The sequence below is a fragment of the Bradysia coprophila genome, unplaced genomic scaffold (assembly GCF_014529535.1).
Source record: "Bradysia coprophila strain Holo2 unplaced genomic scaffold, BU_Bcop_v1 contig_350, whole genome shotgun sequence".
NCBI classification, from domain to species: Eukaryota; Metazoa; Arthropoda; class Insecta; order Diptera; family Sciaridae; genus Bradysia; species Bradysia coprophila.
The window spans coordinates 10,911,035-10,931,912 of NW_023503608.1; the positions used below are offsets into that span (position 1 = coordinate 10,911,035).

The 20,878-nt window shown below is 33.8% G+C and overlaps 1 protein-coding gene across 3 annotated transcripts in view; it reads left to right on the top strand.

The window, feature by feature from the left end:
* Positions 1–20,878, top strand: part of LOC119080972 (Down syndrome cell adhesion molecule-like protein Dscam2) — a 58,576-nt gene that overhangs the window by 22,869 nt on the left and 14,829 nt on the right. For all 3 annotated transcript variants that reach the window (XM_037189613.1, XM_037189614.1, XM_037189615.1), the window contains exons 4-22: positions 136–194; positions 7,734–7,810; positions 8,581–8,770; positions 12,159–12,324; positions 12,859–12,949; positions 13,358–13,445; positions 15,190–15,338; positions 15,553–15,676; positions 15,742–15,825; positions 15,917–15,960; positions 16,058–16,194; positions 16,467–16,609; positions 16,809–16,898; positions 18,649–18,720; positions 18,790–18,934; positions 18,989–19,160; positions 19,286–19,338; positions 20,418–20,629; positions 20,684–20,837. In XM_037189613.1, the coding sequence (XP_037045508.1) occupies positions 136–194; positions 7,734–7,810; positions 8,581–8,770; positions 12,159–12,324; positions 12,859–12,949; positions 13,358–13,445; positions 15,190–15,338; positions 15,553–15,676; positions 15,742–15,825; positions 15,917–15,960; positions 16,058–16,194; positions 16,467–16,609; positions 16,809–16,898; positions 18,649–18,720; positions 18,790–18,934; positions 18,989–19,160; positions 19,286–19,338; positions 20,418–20,629; positions 20,684–20,837 (2,250 nt within the window). The remainder of the gene's footprint in view (positions 1–135; positions 195–7,733; positions 7,811–8,580; positions 8,771–12,158; positions 12,325–12,858; positions 12,950–13,357; positions 13,446–15,189; positions 15,339–15,552; positions 15,677–15,741; positions 15,826–15,916; positions 15,961–16,057; positions 16,195–16,466; positions 16,610–16,808; positions 16,899–18,648; positions 18,721–18,789; positions 18,935–18,988; positions 19,161–19,285; positions 19,339–20,417; positions 20,630–20,683; positions 20,838–20,878) is intronic.

The window sequence follows — 20,878 nt, forward strand, 5'->3', positions numbered from 1 at the left end:
GTCAATCTTCATCCCACTCAGCCAAAGTGTTTGTTAACCTTATTTTTGCGCTCGTGTATTTCTAATTAAATAAATTTATGCGAAATTTCTTGTGAATAAAAAACTAATTTTTTTTTCTCTTTTACAAACTTTTAGGTGTAAATTAAGAAATCTTGTGGGAACAGTACTGAGTCGAGAAGTTCATGTGCGAGGAGGTAGGTAGATCCTATATCATTTATTACATTTTCCGTTTTGTTCCTGTACATTATCCTTCAGATTTATTACACAATTTCGGGAGAAATTGTACATTTGTATGGTGCTGTAAGCACCAAGTGTGTAAAGACTTAAACAGGAAAATCGTTAAATCCAGCACCAAGACTAAAATGTAATTATTGCCCTGCATAGCGGTCGTGACGCAAGTCTTAATACGAGAAAAATTTCTGGGAAGCATCCATGAAGATATATCACACTTCAAAATCAACTCAATTCGTTTGAAAATTCTTATATTTTAGTACGTTGAATGAAATGGCAAGTCCTTCGGTAAATATTTTTTTACTGAAGTCCATTAGGGGGAGCTTCTAAAATGTTTTGAGGGATTCTTTTGAAAATCCACCTATCAAAATCGGACCCATTTCGTCTGGGATGGATACACACATGATTTGAAAGGTCTTTACCAGTAGGCCTCAAAACATGTATCTATGTCAGATAGTCTTGAGCTACACCTGGTTGTTGGTGGAAGATCTTCGAAGATTGAAAAATGGTGATTTTAGACTTATTTTATGGCCGCTAAATATGAACGATGCAGGTGAGAGTGGGCTCGTTGGAGAGCTGAGTACAAGTACTTTCAGGTCATGTCTGAATATCTATTGCACAACAAAAATTTTGAGCTTTAGACAAGTCTGGGCTGGTATTGATGACGGTTAATGTGAACCTAACATGCTAGTTCTAAGCTTTCCATTGATACCTCATATGCAGTGCTGGTGATTGCTGGTGAATTTTACGAGTAGCTGATGTACACAAGAATCTTTTATGTGGGCAATCCTAGACGAAATGGGTCCGATTTTGATAGGTGGATTTTCAAAAGAATCCCTCTTTACGTCCTTGTACGTCATTGTTTTACATGCCTTAAGAATAGCTACGGATCGTAATTTTACGAGAATCAATCAGAAGAGAATGTGACCATCCCGTGCTCCTTTCGGAGTCTTGACGTTGGATGAATTTTGTTTTCAATATTTTTCGATATCAGGCAGAAAATTTTGCTCAGGCCATTCGTCGTTATTATGGGTAATTGTGACGCAAGTCCTTGTGTCATCTCTTGCAAATAATTCTGATGATGATTTTAACAAAGAGTATTCTTATAAGCCTTAGTTAGCCAATCGGAAACGAAATCATTGAATCTGTTACTTCATTTGTGTAAAGTATATCATAGCTTTTTATAGAATTCCTATTAATTCAATACTTTAATCACGAATTTTCGCTCTAAAGTGCCAGGCCTCATGGCCTATTTTGGTCATCGTTGTCAATAGCAGATGACTGGCCGTTTCTACCAGGTCAGCAACTTGTGACATATGTCGTTCAGACGCAGAATATGTGACCATTAGCGATATCTCTTTTTCGTAAGCGATGACACAAGTACTTGCATCACACTTACCCTTTCAGGATCTTTTGACAGATTTAGTCAGATTGGTATACGGATGCGGTAAATGTATAACTTTACCTGTACTCATGGACAAAATGCTTTAAGCCACACGTGAATATACATATATATGTGTGTGTGAAAAGTTAAGGACATTATGTAATCTATATGGATAGTAATATATGAACGAAATACATAAATCAAAGTGTACATTATGTAATAAGTGTTCATTCATGCACATCAAATCTTACAGATATGAATCATATGTGTTATACATACCCATTACACAATCATCAGTATTACAGAATTATTGGTATACTCAGACATGATGACAGAATGAACACTGAATGTTTTATACAATAGGAAACACCAATCTCTTTCGCTACAAAGAAACCAAAAATTATTGTCCTTTTTCCATTCGGTTTTCTAGCTTAAGTGATTTATATTCTCGCCGAAATGACTGAATGAATAATTAATATGGTTTGCGTGTTTTCACTTGAAGTGCTTTACCGTATGTAATGCATGCTTTGTACACACTTTCAGTCAGTCGACTCGGTTCGGTTCGTTGGTTAAGCAAGCAAGTACACATATATGTGAGAAAGTCATTGATGGTTTTGTATAATAATGTAACGTGTGAATATGCCAACAGCAGTGTCAGTGTCCCAGTCTCAAATGGGATTTCCTTTAAACATTTTGTTCTATAGCTTTCGAAAAGTTACACCACACTTCGTTTTTATGTGCAGCAGTAAATATGTAGTATTATATGCTGACTGCCCTATTGAATTTGAAGTTGTATTTTTCTCTTTACATTCTTAGTATGGGTTACACAAAAGTTTAAGTGCCTGGAGTAAAAATTAATTTCGTTTTTGGATTGAAGTTTGAATGCTGGCTTTATGCAATTCCAGTTAATCGATCGACGTTCCATTGTGTTTTCACAGTAAATTAAACCTTACTCTTTATGTTCACCGAACTTATCGTTCAAAAAGTAAAATCTGGAGGAGATATATATTGCAGGAGTTTATAATATGCAGGTAGATTAATCGATTTCGTAATTTGAGTAGAACATGTCTGCGTCCCGGCGTTCGATGTATAATCCACACCAATTTCTTTTTATGTTTAATGATGCCAATAGTGAATGACCTTTGCGTACATTCATTTACCGCCTTTTTGTGTGAAAGGGGGATGTTTGTTGTATATTTTCACAATTTTTGAAGTTCAATACAGACTTTTGAAATGCAAATAAGATCTGCTCGTTTCACCCCCATATCATTTTATCTTTACAATTTACAATCATTCGTATTAAAGTTAGCAACATAGTCTTTTGCTTTGACTTCATTTCCGTCTATTTATTTAAACTGAAGAACTTTTGCAATGGCAACGTTTGAAGAAAGTTACACATTCATTTCGCCCCCAGTCATATATGCTCCAATTTTCTTGCAAATACAAATTTCTTCACTTTTTATTTATTTCCAGAAGGAAGTAATACTATAAACATCAACCGAAAAGTAATAATGCAAATAGAAAGTAGAAATTTTTCGTACATGTATAGACATAACGGGATATACGTGGAATATTTTCTAAAGAGTGTTTACGAATGAAAATGTACACTGCTGGCTGTGTATGTCCTTAAACAGCATAAACTTTGCGAATGGCAAATTTAAATAATAAATTCAGTAAGAAGAATTTTAGATAGTTTTTGAATATGGATTACAGTTTGTGTTACGTAACCGAAAATCCAAAACAACCCTCCGACTTTAATTGTGATGAGGAGAAGCGGTGGTGGTTATTAAAGTTATTTCCATGGTTACTTGTGTTACATTGGATTTGTCTGCACCCAATGTATAGCATAGCTGTGATTACGCTGATAAATCCATTTCTCGCTTTTTTCTAAACCTTTCGCTATAAGTAAATAACTGAAAACACTATTGACCTGTGCACACTGTATATGAACCAATGAACCATGAAATAGCCCATATCTGACGCCACAGACATATAAGAAAATGTACCTCATCGAACACGGGACTACATTTCCGTTTTTTTATTTTTATCGATAAGTAGTGACAGCTTTGTCAAAAAAGAAAAATTGTTGGTCGGTTGCGTTAGTATCTGGATCTTAAATAAATTTAAAGTGAATTTTGGCTATCAACATTTCTCAGACGACAATAACATAAGTAGAGTTTCTTATCGGGTCTACTACTTCTTTTGATACATATAGATTAATTCAAAATCTTGTACTTCATTTCTTTTAACATGCATTTTGCTGTACAATCTCACATCAACTTGTCGTTTATTTTTGCACTCGTTATCGCTAACAGATGAAAAAGATTAAAAGAATTTCGGCAAAATGTTACTTCCAACCGTAACAGTTCATCTTCCATGACCAGTAAACACACAACATAGTAACTAAAAATCATTATCACTTTTGTTAGGAGCATACGGAAAGGATCGCCAGACGACTTATACAAGTATTTATTACAAAATGGCATCCCCCCATTTTATAACAATTTTCCTCATTCGCTTTTATCGTTATTTTATGGTTGCCTAAATCATGATAACGACATGTTTCATTTTTTTTGAATTCATACTTTCTTTAATATTGAACACATTAACGAGCACATAAAAAAATGTGGTGACTTTCAACCGCTTAGATCGTATTACAATTTTTTCCTACATCAACATCTTCTTTTCGGCAAGTACAGTACGTTATGCGAACGTTGTAAGCATAAGAATTACATTTTAAATTTAATAAAACATAAATCCACATTTAATCACACTTAACTGTTTGCATATTGTAACAGCCATTAAAGGGCCGAAAATGTTTTCCTTATTACGTTTGTGCACTTTCTTTTTGGATGTTTTCATGGCATTTCGGTGAAAAACTAGATAAATAAACAAACAAAAGAAGAGAAAGGAAGACGTTTCGACCAAACATCACGTACTCTGTATAAATTTATTGATTCCATTGTTTCTCACATAATTCTACAAGAATTCTTAGGAAATCGTAATTTCGAAGTGGAGAAAAAAAGTCCAACAGTATTTTCTACACGACCAGTAGTTTGAAGACAGTGAGGCAGATAAGCAAAAATTGTCAATGTTCAACAATTGTTCACATTCACATTTTTGCTATTTTAACAGAACACAGCAATAACTTAGACATTCACGAGTACGCTTTGTGGAGTTTTGAAGTAGAATAATTTGAAAGATGATATGACACGGAATGAATAACATCAAAACCGAATATTTTTAATGGAATATATTTTTGTCTGACGCTAGTGGTATGGCTATACAAACATAAATTTTGAACGTAAATGACTTCTTTACCTGTACGCTTTTCTATTTTTGGTTCTGTATGCTTGATTTTCCATTTTCTTTACGAAGCAAAAAATGGTTTTGATGTTCTTTTCTATTCCAAAATTCACGCAAATTACGGTAACGAAACTGTACATTATAGGAGCAATTTGTGTGATATAACTTTTCAATGAATTTCTCTAGGTATAGTCTACCTCCATGGGAGCAACGACTCGTCATGATATTGTAGGTATGGTTTAAAACAGACGCTGAAAAAATAATAGTGAGCTTGCACAATAATTCACACATTGATTAAATAACTTGAAATATGCAGTGTTTTTCTGCAATGAAACTGTCCAGTTGGTCGACAAACATACACTTCTTGGAACTTCCAAGTTGGAAGTAATCAAGACATAACACATTGTGTCTGATACTTGTTTATGCACCCATTCTCAAATGACGTCATAGCAGGATGTCTCTGTGTAGCTTGTCTTCAGATTTTTACGAGTTTTGAAATGCACCCAGGGCATTAACTAAGACTTAGAGCGCCACTGGGCTATTTCATTTCCAGAGCTAACATCGTTTAAATTTCCAGCACCAATTTTTGGGGATTTTTTTAATGCCACTGGGCTAGCCTAGGCTCTTAATGAACCTCAAACTTTAACTAAATATCAGTCTTATGTTATCGACATAGATGACCAAAATGAGAGGTGATCCAAACTAGTGTTGCCTTATATAGTAAAAGGTACAACAAAACAAAAAAACTAAAAGTGTTTGCTTCAAACTCCGAACACTACTTTGCGCAAAAGAAGTAATAGATTCAATGATTGATTATAAGGCCGTCTCTGAAAAATTAATCTCAAGGAAGTTATTTTACCAATGGGCTGTGCTTTTTTCTCTGGAATTCCTATCATACATTGAAACTAGAAAGTTCCACACCAAAAACTTCTCATTTTATCCGTCTTCAGCTAAGCTGCTGCAAACACAATCTATCTTTCGATTGTGTGTGTTTTCCACTGTTATTACTTTACCTTTCGAAACTTTATTTGGTAACATAATTTATCAAAAAAGAAAGTTACATTGTCCAACAACTGTCCGATTGAAATAGAGAACCAATGTTATACTATCCATTATTATAAACGTTTGACTTTTCACAGGAGTTGGATAAGGGATAGCTTTTACCGACAATGCTGTAAAAGCTAAATATCAGGAAAGTTATCTAAAAGTTGTCTTGTTCATTCGTCAAAGGTATTGAAGTGCTGAAACACTTTACTTTGTACGTAACGAGATCAAATATTTTCAGCGCATCAATTGCATACTTCTGAACCCTTGACTTGACTCAAACGCAAAATTATATAGAAGATTTTGCGAGATACAAAAGGAGACGAATTTCATAAAGGGAACATTTTATAGGATACGCCACTACACGTATAAGTTCAAATTTGATTTATTTAAAAAAATATATTTTAAAATCTTGTTGAAATTTTCTTGTGAAAATAAATATAATCTCAATCAGCACTTTCCTGCTATTTGCAAGTGCGGAAACCTTTTATATTGCAAACATTGCTTTGATCATATGGTATAAAGTAAATGAGCATGGGTCAAATCATAGCGTAGACTTGACAGAGTTCTACTTCACATGCCCAGCTTTGTACTTACCATTATTGGTATATGCCAGTAATTTGAGTAAAAAAATCTGGTTTATCATGCATACCCCCAATTTTCGTCTTTATATATAAATTTCAAACGCAAGATGATTTCTTTTTCTATTTTAAATTTGCTGCTGGCGCGGCGGCTGTAAGTGCATTTCATCTGTCGTTGTTAAATAAAACTAAAAAGAAATTGAAAAGAATTTTTTTTTTACTTGACCTATGATGGATCATGATTATATAATGCTAATGGGTCAAAAAATATATAAAGTAAATCACAAAATCTGTTTCTGTTAGAATTTCGTCCTTTTTTGTAATACATTGGCAGGATTACAACTCTTAACTTAACCAAAAATTAACTTAAAAAAAGAGGCCTGGGCCCATTCTTGGGTGAATCATAAGGGAATGTGGTGTTTTTGTATGAGGCATGGAGGCTATGTACTTCAAACAAAATACAGTTTTCAGACAAAGGTTCTTCATCTGTTATCGAAACGTTTCTACGTACTATATGTTTTATTAGTAAAATAATGTTAAATGAAGTATAATATCTTGTATCGAATATAATATGATACTTTAAGCTCAAGCAGTAACAGATTTACTGATTGTACTGTGATATGTTTGTCGTTTTTATAAGGTGAACCAAAACAAATGTATTATTTACTTGAGTAGAGTTTAAATTTAACCGAGGGGTTAGCAACGAGAAGAGATTGTGAGACAGGATCTAATATCCGTTCGATCGAATAAAGTTAAATAGATCACCACAGGGTAATTCGTAACTGACTTCTGGGGAAATGGAAATGGAAGCAGAAATAGATGGGAAACAACTTTATCTAGCTGTAACCCTTTTTAAATTTAAGATTTACTTAAATAAATAGTTTTATGAAATGTCCTTTGAAAATTATTCAAGCGTAGCATCTGGAACGGCAACATTTTCATTCAATATTAGCATATAATTTCCGGAATCATAGATTTGCAGAAAACTCTCTGAATTATGCCAAATTTGTGTTACGTAATTCATCAAAAAGTCTAAATAAATATTTGAAATAAAAAGTGCTTGTAAAATCCAACATAACGCAACAACGATTTGACACAGAGTACTCATTCATCTTATTGAAAAGTCAGATTCATGGAATGTTCCACTTAAAAGTTTTTCACATTTTTGTACTATTTTTCATTTGCAGTTGTCAATCAAGAATATACTGTTCAAGTGCATGACGAGTATGTGATGTCTGGAAATACGGCTGTACTGAAATGTCAGGTAATTTGAAATGCTTTTGTCACAACATAACATTCGAATATTCCGTAAAAATATTACATTTTTCCTACTCGTCGGCTCATTTATTTTATAATGGACTCTCAGTAAATTTGATTATATTGTCTACCGACCTCATTACGTTACTATGTATAAGATTGATGAGGTACTACCCCAGAAAGAAAAAATCGTTCCCCTTTATTATGTATATTTATATACGGGGAAATTTTAAATTCAGATTATATTAGGGCTATTCCCTTCATTTCTGTATATGACAGTATATCCAATATACTATATCGTGTATACTGGAGTATAACTCGTATATCGAGTATTATCATATAAGTTTGACATTGCCACCTGGATTGAAAAACTAATTACCTTGCCGGACTCCTGGGATCTCGCGCTACACACTGGCATTTTGTTTTATGAAAATCCATCGCGTAAAAAATAGCATTTTCTTCCAGGTGGCGCAGTTGTCAAACTTATACGATAATACTCGATATACGAGATATACTGAATATACAGAAATGAAGGGAATAGCCCTATTGACGTTACGAAAACATTTTTTATGCCTTATATTCCGGGGTGAAGTGGAATAGATTATAAAAAGAAACTCTGAAGAGAGATTTTCATTCAATTTCGATTTTTATTGTCTCTGCAACGAAAAAGAAAACAAATATTTCCATTCCATTTCATTCGTTCACCTTTTGTATGTAGATTGTGAGCCAAATTAATATTATGATGTATTCACAACGGTTTCGATTTTTGTATTTCAGGTGCCCAGTTATATGTCTGAGTTTGTGATCGTAACGTCTTGGGTACAAGATACGGGAATGCATCTGTATCCCAACACGGATATCGGTGGCAAATATACCGTTTTGTCGAATGGGGAATTGTATATCAACAACGCAGGTCCTAGCGATGCATTTAAAACGTATACGTGCCGAACCGTAAATAGGTTAACAGGTAAGGAAACGAAAAAAAAAATGATTCCTTACAGTATTGCATTATATATAAAGCGGATGGATGTTTCGCAGAATGACGTTTAATATATATTTTAATATTTATTCCCTTGACTGGAAGTCAGGGTCTTACACCAGAAAATACCGAAAAATGTGGGTAACAAAAAGGTTCACGGTGATTGAAAATGTATGAAATGCTATGAAAAACGTTAAATGTGGGTAACAAAAAATCGTTGAGGGCACGATAACTTGATTCTTTATATGTGTGGAATTAAAATCCCGAGGCTAAGTTCGAGGACTTTATACTGTTGATCATAGTCTCAATTAAAAAAGATTACTTTGATGTAATTTGATATGGTTTGGTAGTGTGGGTAAATCATATAAGTTTGTTTTCGACGTGCATGAAACTAGTAGGAAGTATAATTTCATCATTCTATGCCCATCTTTTAACATCTCTTGCTAGTGAACTACTAACATCTTGATAGTTGACTTCAAATTTGATAGTGGACTAACAACTTGATAGTTGACTAATAAATTTAATAGTTGACCATCAAATTTGATAGTTGACTATCAAATTTGATAGTTGACTAACAACTTGATAGTTGACTAACAACTTGATAGTTGACTAACAACTTGATAGTTGACTAACAACTTGATAGTTGACTATCAAATTTGATAGTTGACTAACAACTTGATAGTTGACTAACAACTTGATAGTTGACTAACAACTTGACTATCAAATTTGATAGTTGACTATCAAGTTGTTTGTCATTTATCAAGTAGGTAGTTTTTTACTCCCTTTAATTAAGACTTTGATTAAGAAGTGTAAGAAATGTTAATAAAAAAGTTAAATTTTTGCAGGCAATATAAGATGAATTATTCCAACTAATTTCTGAAGATTTTTTTTAATACATGGAATTAAATGAATCAAAGAGAATATTGTAAAAATTTTACGAGTGTGAAGTTTGCTGCCAGAGAGAAGCGAGGGCCGTAATAAACCTTCAATCGTGACATTTTATTCACGATTGAAGGTTTTGTGAATGGGAAATCGAGGGATTATTTTTCCTCGGTCTACCAATAAATCTCTCCTTTTATAAATATTTTTAATCCCTTTACCATTATAAAGTCGAAATTGGTACCAATTTGTCGAAAATATTGGTAAACTAAGTTATTTTTAACGATGAACCAAAAACTAATAAACTTCATGTCACCATGTGAAGGCACATTAAGTACTGGGGGACTTCCTTTTTTTACGCAAAAGTATAAGAGAAGAACATCTATCGCACTTTTTTATTTTGTAAAAAGTCCTCGTTCCACATTCACAAAACAAACTTCGCATCTACTCTGATGTAACAAAAAGGCAATCAAACAGAATAATAGACAGCTCATACGAGTGGGAAGTTTACGGCCAGTGCGAAGCGAGGGTCGTAATCTACACGAGTCATATTTTATTTATGATTTGAGGTTGAATTGAAAATCTTGAAAATTGAAAATTTATAAGAAAATAGAGAGCTCAAAAAGGTGATCAAAAATCATTCCACCTTACGCTCGATGGTTTCCAAGAAAAAAATTTTGTCAAATTTTACTGTCATTTGCGTGGAGTCATTGATATAGTAAATATGTTATGTATTAAATGTGACAAGTTTTTATGAATACGTCAAAAATACATTTAGAAAAGTGTCGGTCAAGGGACCTGACCCGCCCAAAAGGTGGGACCTAGTATTACTTGTATCGTAATCATGACGAAACATTGCGAAGTGTTCTTCAATATAAAATTTATTTGATAGAATTGAAAAAGTGAATTATACAATTGAACGGAAGTACTGGAGATTTTTATTTCCCATTTTTTATTTATTTACGTCAAAGAAGCGAAGACAATAAAAATAAAATTACGAAAGCAGTGGTGCAAGTTCACTTCTTATCATGCCAAGTCCAAACTTTTGTTGTTTAAATGCTTTAGTTTTTTAGCCCCTGAGGACATTCAGTATGATTCTGCATTAAAAAGAAAAGTTTTGTTTGTACGTCCTGCCGGTCGCTAAGATTGCTTTAATAAGGTCTGAACGCTTCTGTTGTACTATAAGCGAAATATAATCTAAAACTTGAATCAACAAAATCAGTCAAGACATTCGATTTTTGGTAAAGGTGTCTGTACTCTTTTTAACAGTTTACAATATGGAAAATATGCAAGCCAAACTTCGTAACTAGTACAGTTTAATGATGATCGACATAAAAACACTAAGATTTGAATAAAATATCCCGCCCATTGTGGCCAAAACTCATAAATTATGTGTACGTGGTGGTATATGCTGCTATATCATAGCAAACTTTTAAAAGTTTTGAAATTGTTGGTATTTCCAGAGATAAACGAAGAATTGAGGACTTTATTTTGTTTACAAACGTACAGCAGAAATGGAAATAAATTGAAGCGATTTTCGACTCTCGTATTTTCGTATTTCGACGTAAAGTTCTACGCTAACAAGTGTTGCTACATTCAGGAAGCATAACGACGATTAAGCTCTCTGTGAATGCAAAGTACTGAAATTAAAATTGTCTATCTTATGTTCGTCCTATTATGTCGATAATTGCTATCGACAAGAGAATAAGTTAACTCTTGCCGTTTCTTCACACTAAATGACAAATTTTCAGTCTACCTAATGAATAATAGATTCCGAATCTCAATTAGTTTGAGCATTGAATCGTGAAATTTTTTCTGACTGTCTGCATTAGCACTGTGCAAGCGACATTTTAAAAAAATGGAAAGAAAAGTTAAAGAAAAACTTAATTTGAATAAAATATAAATGTGTAACACGAACGCACGAAGACATAATTCTACTCCACAGGTTACATAAATTAAAGGAAAATCGAAAAACTTACGCTTACAATTTAATGACTTCATTCAGAATCATTTAGAAAGTTTCTTTGGTGCATTCAGCGAAACATGTTGGTTTTCTTCTCTTTTTTTTGTTTTAAATGCACCTCCTTCTCACATTAAACATAATCAACTGCAGCCAGCACAAATGAAAATCGCATTGAAGCGAAAGCATTTGCAAAACTAAAGTAAATGAAAAAAGAAAATATTCATAATGGCTTTAGTTCTTACCAAGATTAAAAAGTACGGCGAACTTTACAATTGATGTTAGCACACCAATGAGAAATGTTCTGCATCTTTTAAATTGAATGCGAAAAGTTTGATATGAATGAATGAGTGTGTGGCCTGCACATATTATGTGTGCAATTAAGTGTGATCGAGTGTTCAGAGCATTAATTAAATTCCGTATCTGACCTGCATACCTCCATTACGTTCGTCCATATTAAGATGTACCACTGTTTTCCGAGAATTAGAAAATGCGATTAATCCAAACGAACACATCGGCATTTATTTCTTCCCTCAGGTGATATGCAGGTGTCAACATATCCCGGCAGAATAATCGTTACCGAACCAAAGGGATTGGTACAACCTAGAATCAATGTAGAAAAACATTCATTGCGTCACGTTGTTTTAAATGGGCAGACGACATTGCCGTGTATCGCTCAGGGCCATCCAGTCCCAACATATAGGTGAGTTTAGGTATATTTTTTTCCCTTTAAAATAGCAATATCTAGGATATCGATGAATTCAAGTAAATCGGGGCCATGTTATCATACAAGAGCAATATTATTTCTTAAGTTTAAGAAAACTTAAAAATTGCCTTATACTACACGTACACAGTAAATGGGTTGTCTGTATGAACAACTTCCATTTTGTTAATAACTTATTTCCGGCACCTATTGGACCGACATCGGTATATCTACTCATACCATAATGATGAAAGTAATCGTTCAATTTCACACTGAAACCTTACTTCTGCAGAAGTTTTGAGATATTAAATTATCGAAGATATACTGAAATAGGGCCTGTAATATGGATTAAAGGTAAAGTTCATAGAGCTTCCTTTGCGATGGAATTTTATTATTATTATTATTATTAATTGCTTTCTATATCCAATGTGTATCATTCACGCATTTAACCCTTAGTCCCCATTTTATCCCCATAATTATGTGTCACTCAATGAACTAATTATCTCAAAAAATAATATTTTCTTTGATCCGAAGATGGTTTAAAGAAGAAAACGAACAGCTGCTTCCACTTCAGTTAAGCGAACGAATAACAATGGTTTCGGCTGGATTATTAAAAATAACAAAGGTAGGTATAATGCCAATGAAAAATATTTTATTTTTCTTTTTATTTTCTGCAGAAAAAAAGTATTTTTTTTCTCCACTTATGTATATATCTCCGGCAATACCTGAACGATTTTTTTTTTCTATTTCGTTCGTATACGTAATGAAAATTCTTTATTGTTCTCAACATTTTTTTCTACTTCCCTTTTATATACTGGAATTTACGTTACCCTCCCCTATATGTTGGTAATAATTTTATGGGAAAGTAAAAAATTGATGAAAAAATGAATGATTAAAAACTTTCAAAAAGAAAAGAAAAAACGTTTTCCAGACGAAAATAAACAAGAATAAACTTTTAAGAGCAATGCTAAGAGCTTCCTAGATATATTGCGAATTATGAAAGAAAAAAATTAATTTCACTCTATGTAATTAGGCACGGCTTGAGGACAGTGGAAAATATCTCTGTTGGGTTAACAATACGGCTGGCGAGGAAACGATCCAGGTGACACTGACAGTTACAGGTAAGACTTTGTGTGATCATTGGGTGGACTAAGAGAAACCTATCCAAAAATCGACGATTGATTTCAGAGTCTATTTTGGAAAATTGATTTGATAAATTTTCCAAAATTTCCTAATACACACATGGAATTTTGAAAACCGACACATTTTCTGTTTATGTGTTTTACTTGAGTTTCTGATTTCTCCTTATAAAAACACATGCAAAATTCACAAAAACCAGTAAATCACGAAACAGAAATTGTGTCGGTTTTCAAAATTCCGCGAGTGTATTTTATTTACCGAAATAAGCTAAGATTTTCCAAAAATTATTTTTAAAAAATGTTCAGCAAATTTTAAAAATCAATTTTTCAAAGATAGGACCTGGTCTATTCTATATATTAACACTTTAACATCTTGCCACCAACTGTTTTTATAATTATACATCTACAAAAACAAGCATTAACATAATTAAATCTGTTTGTTTGCTTTTTACTATCGTCGGTTTTGCTCAAATATATTTTTTATTAACCAAATATTTCGGTCACGTTGTTAGTTCAACCATTATCAATGTTGTTCTGAAACAATTTCACTTGCTAAGGTAAAACCAAAATAAAATGATCGAGTCTGGTTTTTGACAATTGAATTTCAATTGTCAACCAGTTTCGATCATTTTAATTTTGTTTCATTTTAAAAACGTGACCGAAATATTTGATTAATAAAAAACATTTTAATATTTTAGCAAAACCAAGAATTTATGTCAACATTTCCAAAATTAAATCTGCTACTTCTTTTGATTAAAGTATTTTCAAAATCTTGTACTTCAATTTAATTAACATATATTCTGCTATATTTAAAATCACTAGCCAAGGCTCATCGCTCATTTTTTAAGTCCTCACGTCGATTACAGATGCCTATCCGTTTCTGAAAAGTTTCCTTCACAAGGTTTTTTTTTGTTTTTGACAACCCTTTACCACTGTCAGATTGTATACCATTTCAATACTACGACTGACCAGAGCTTTTTGTAATACCATAAAATGGTGATTTTTTGTGTTACGTCAATATAAACTTTGAAAACGTTTTAAATTTCTAGAACAGTTGGAAGGTGTAGTCAAGCGCCTTTCGAATATATCTGTCGCAATCTTATCCTCTTGAAGAGTCATTTCCAAATTTTTCAAATGAAATATTTTCGGAGAAACGATGCCCTTTATGCTATGCGGTCTTAAATAAATATGACAACTAGATCAAGTACTAAAGTTTGAAGGAAACAGGAAACACTATTTTTTCATGTGTCGAGGCAGAAGACGGGGGTTTTGCAGAAATTTTTCTTGGGTTTTCAGCCCATTGCATGAAAATTTGTATACGTATCTGTTGTGGACGGTAGATTTTAGGCAATTTTGCGGGTTGTAGCCCGAACGAAGTGAATACGCAAATAACTAAAAACAACAGATAGATTTAATGGTGCCGTCACGCGCTTACGGATTGTAAAAGATTCAAATAGCAGCATCGAACAACTTTGAATATAAAATAAATCTGAAATTTTTACTATAAGTTTTTATTCAGTATTCCGCTGCTGAATGCTACTTATTTACCATTATGATTTCATAAATGACGACTCCATTAGCTCGTGTAATTCGAGGAAAATTCTTTCATTATTCTTCCATTTTTTTAATATTGAAAAAGCTTTCGTATAATGTGACATAATACTTGTTACAATACCATCCCCATCCAACATTTTTCTTGATACTCTTTTTTGTATTATATTTCCAGCACCATTAACAGCCCATTTACAACCTCAGGTACAAACAGTAGATGTTGATAAAGATGCTCAGTTTCAGTGTATTATATCTGGCCATCCCGTGCATGACATTAATTGGCTGCATGATGGAAAACCCATTTTGCGTGACAGTCGTATCGAGGTTGGTATTTAATTCTCGGCAGAGATTTATTTTACATTCCCTACCCAATTAAATTCAGTGTACATATCAGTTCAATATTGATTTGAAATTGGAAATTCAAGCAAATTTGCATATTGTGTTAATTGTTTTTTATTTTTCCTATTATTAACCTCTACACATTCGCTCTGCGTGAATTCGGATTATTAAAATGAAACCCAATACTATTAACATTCAGATATCCACCGATCCGCCTAGATTATTTATTAAAAGGGTACAGAAAGAAGATCAAGGGATGTATCAATGTTTTGTTACAAACGAATGGGAACAGATTCAATCTACGGCTGAGCTTCAATTAGGAGGTAATTCGCATCACGTTGCGGAACGCTGTCTATTAACGCTGTTAAATTTTCATTTGTCATTATAGATGCGTCTCCAGAATTGGTTTACTGGTTTTCTGAACAGACTCTACAGCCAGGACCAACCGTATCCTTAAAATGTGTTGCCACTGGTAAAAATTGTTTAATTTTTAAAATTATTTTTTTCTTCCATCGATTTATCGCTAAAATTAAATCACTCTAAATTACTATAAAAAAATGCAGGCAATCCACCACCTCAATTCACATGGACATTGGACGGATTTCCCGTAAGTAGCTATCCATAACTAATCCTATAATTTAAAATTTTAAAACAAAAATCATGTTCATCCATCCAACCCAAATAAATATTTAATTTATACACAGATTCCCGATAATTCAAGATTTCTGGTAGGTCAATATGTGACTGTGCACGATGATGTTATCAGTCACGTAAATGTTTCGAATGTTAAAGAAGAGGATGGTGGCGAATATTCATGCATCGGAACAAATGGTGTGGGCAAGTAAGTGCCGCTTTTTCTTCACTATTTTTTCCCCCTAACAACTTCGAAAGCTCAGCATCTCGAGAAATTCTTTGAATTTTTCCACTGTTCCAGTTTGATGTATAAATTATTCAGGAAAGAAAAATAAAAGTTTTGGTTGCCAAATACAAATGCTAGAGCTGAACATGTGTTTTATATTTTCTATTTTTTCGTTTTATATTTTTCTGCTTTTCTTTATCATTGAATTTTAACATATATTTGAATAATGGAAATGAATGTCAATGTGTTTACAGGGTGTCTCACAGTGCCAAAGTCAATATCTACGGGCTTCCATTCATCCGTGAAATGCCAAAAATAACTGGTGTGTCGGGCAGAGATTTAATAGTGAAGTGTCCTGTCGCCGGTTATCCGATAGATAAAGTTCATTGGGAAAGAGGTGAGTTTGTATCTTCTGTGAATACTAACGCAAACGTGCGAATTCGATTCTAATCGAATGGACGTGTGATTTCTGTAACTTTTAAAGGATTTATCCATCCATTTTGAACACCGTTAAAAGTTTTCTTTTGTGAAAACTTTGTTCGTTGTTGCAATGTAAAGTATTTCCACAACTTATCCTTACATTCGTTATTGTACAGATGGGCAAACCCTACCAATTAATCGAAGACAACGAGCTTACAACAACGGAACCTTAGTGATAGAGCAGCTACAGAGACTTGAAGATGCAGGTAGGTCAATATGGCTGTACACGATGATGTTGTCAGTCAATTAAATATTTCAAATATTAAAGAAGAGGGTGTCTGCTGTTAATGTGTCAATGAGAAAATGTTTTCAAGTCAGTACGTAACTCTATAAATCATAATTAACCTGTTACAGACGACCAGTATATGACCAGTATTATTATCGGGTCTATATTTCCATTGATCAAAGTATTTTTAATCGGTTGATTTCAAATCTTGTACTTCAATTTTTTAACATCCATTTTACAATACAAAATGACCATATTACCCAGATCTTGTCCTTATTTTTATCGTCGTGATCGATAACAGATGATTGGTTTCGGTGGATTCGAAAATGTGGTTTAGGAATTATCAGTGATAGCATCAAAGTTGTTATCGTTGGGTCGGTGTCGGCCTGAAAGTGTAAAATTTTTCATTGAAATGGGAAGATGTCACTGGTGGTTAATTCGATTCGACAATTGACCATATATGTCTGCTTCGATGGCTTCATTCGTTACTGATCCTCTGCTGGTTTTGGTGGATTCGAAGAATCAGGCGGTTCTTCGTCGGAATTCTCAGTGGTAGCAACAAAGTTGGTATCATTGGGGCGGTGTCGTCCTGAAAGTGTAAAGTTTTTCATTGAAATGGGAAGATGTTACTGGTCAATAAGTTCGAGTGGAATAATTACCTGCGTTCGACGCTTAACACAATAAGAAGTTTCAATGATAATTCACATTCTGCACAACAAATTTACGTAAACTGATATAAATGGCTTTTTCGGCCTTTAAACTGTTAAAAATTTCAAATTGACTGTTCGGCTGATAGGATATTATCTTGAAGTCATTTGGATATTTACCCAGGGATATAAACGCATCGAAAGTCTCTCCAGTTCGAGCTGAAGTGGCTCTCCATTTGACGTGATTATGTTCGCGCAGTTCATCAATGATGAATCATCATCCAGCCCATTGTAATCATACAAATACGACATTACTTCGTCTCATCTGTGGTACGCTGGTGCTCGGAGACTTGTATGTCGGGGAAGTAGTAATGAATATCATTATCGAGAAATAAGAGAACGATATCGATCGTGAGAGCATGGCGTTCGTGTCAATTGCATCCGTTATGAATCTATCGAATAGAATTCGTAGAAGGCAATCTTTGTATCCTTGGCATTTGTACAGTGGGAAAGAGAAAACAGAATTCTATTTCTAACATTTTCAAATTTCAGTTTGTTGCACTGTGAAACAATCGTTCTGAAATGTATCATTCATCAGTGCAACCGCGGTTGTATTTCTGCACGACAGAGTAAAGTTAACCAGGCAGGAGCGCTGGTTTGATTAGGGACCTGAATAATCTAGTCCTATATTTTTTGCGAATAAAATTTTTCAATTTATGTCAGTGTTCATTTGAGTTCATTTTCATACAGTGTATTATGTCCCTTATTTGACGTTTCGAAAATGAACGGCTCCTGCCTGGTTTATTTTACTCTGCCGTGACTTCGGTATATAGATCGGGGACACTTTGGAAAGGTGTACGTTTCCGCATTTTTATTTGGGTATCTCTTGCGGAGTGTATCCATTAAACTGACGTGAATGAGTACATTTGGCGGAAGAACGTAGATTGTTATTTTAGTGAATTATCCTTTTGATAATGTTTAGGCTATAGAAGATAAATACCTCCCAGAGTTTTGTTGTATAGTATTTAGATTACCATCATGAAGTCATGTTATGTATCAGTCAACTGAAGAAAATAAATTTAGGTACATACACATGCATGGCCAGCAATAAACAAAAGCAAACGGCTAGACGGAATGTGGAAATCCAAGTGTTAGGTACAACAAAAACGAAAATTTTTCAGCAAGACTTCTTTGTTAACATCGTCCACCTCGTCTCCTTTTTAGTGCCACCAAAAATTATGCCTATACAGTCGATGACAAATATGTTAAAAGAAGGTATGAGAGCAGCTATTTCGTGCCAAATTCTGGAGGGTGATTTGCCGGTAACATTTCGCTGGGAACGAAATGGAAAACCGCTGATTGGAACTGGGTAAAATTTTGGATAGTGTTGATGAAGTTTCGAGCTAATTCCATAATTATTTAGCAACGAAGTAATACGACGATTAGACGAATATTCGGCTGTCTTAGTGGTTGAGCACATTTCGTCGGAACACTCGGGTAATTATACCTGTATCGCCAGTAATGTGGCTGGAACAGAACGATTCACAGTTCCAGTGACAGTAAATGTACCACCGAAGTGGTTGCTTCAGCCTAAGGTTTGAGTTTTGTTTTCATTTTTCCATCGACTTTGTTTTGTTTTTTGAATTTTCAGTTTCTTTTGAAAATCTTTTTTTTTTAAATATTTTTAAACTTTACTTAATCCAATAAAATAAATTCTTAGGATTCAAGTGCGCAAGCTGGACAGGATGTATCCGTTCACTGCCAGGCAGACGGGTAAATATTTTTAGTCAAAATTAAAATTGTAAATATGGGTCTAAAAACCGATAAAGCGTACACTGGTGGGCGTCTATTGTCTATATTTAGCTTTAACAGGTGGGAAAAGTTCGCTTTTTGTCACAGAGTGACACAACCGGTCTCATTTTTAATTCTTACTTACTTTATACGAAGTGAAGAATGTGCAGATAATTAAGAGCAGCCGTTGGTTCGCTAAAATTATAGCCAGAATGTAGGCTATAATTTCAGCGTATCATTGACCGCTTTAAATTTATTTGAAATTATTTAAATTCACAACGAGAACACGATCTTTATAAAAACTTTCATTCTCCATATAAGTTCAAACCCGATGTTTATGTTCCACCCACAGCAGTGCTGACAAACGATAAACTCTGAGTGTTGTCATATAGTGAAATTATGTTAAAAGAAATGAGGTAAAAGATTCTATCACATACGCGCGATGTTCGGCTGTCAAAATTACTTAACTAGAAGAATAATTCAAAAATTACACTTCAGTTCTATGTTGTTGCCTCGTTTTCGCTTATGTGATAAAATAGAGTACACACTTGTCACTATCAGTCTCGGCAAGCCTCGACTTCTTCGTGACAATATATATCACATAAATCTATCAAAACTTGGTTGGATCAAAAGAAGTAATAGACGTGATAAATTTACGCTAAGGGTCTGTAAGAGTAAACGGAAATGAAATTGTATTGGAACACCAAAAAACATAAAATTTAGTCGAGATGCCTTTAGTTGAATGCTATTAAAAAACCTGATAGACTAAGTATTGTGTGGGTGGATTTTCCATTTCAACAAGAAATCAAGTAAATTTAAACTTACACTGCACTGCAACAAAGGAAAATCCATTATATCGTCGTACGATTTTGTAATTTTTTATTCAGTTTTTTTACTTCTCATTTCCTACCTTTAAAATCATGTTACATGTTGAATAAAATTTCAACTTAATTTTGTCTCGAGGGTGTAATTCTTAACTGCCTTTTATATTTCGTTAAATGAGCTTTTTTACTTATCAACCGGTCGTTAGCCGTAATAATAATGATAATATATTCCTCGAGGTATCCAAAACCAACGGTGACATGGAAAAAGGCGATTGGTTCGTCGCCCGGTGAATATAAAGATTTTTTATATGAGCCGAACGTTTCCTTGGATTCGAATGGCTCTATTCATTTTACGAAAATTTCCAAAGAATCACAAGGCCACTTTTTGTGCGAGGCTAAAAATAACATCGGCACTGGCGTCAGTAAAGTTATTTTTCTCAAAGTGAATGGTAAATTGAACGTTGCTCTTTAATTTCTGTTACTAAATGTCGTCACTGTTTCAGTACCTGCTCATTTTTCAACCAAAAATAAACAAATATCGGTCGCTAAAGGAAAACAAGTGCACGTTCAGTGCAATGTTCAGGGAGACACACCCATTGATATTAAATGGAAAATTCAAAACACTCAACAGCATCTGGATGAATCATTAGACACACGGTGAGAGCCCGACCGACAGTGTTACATTCATATTATAAGTC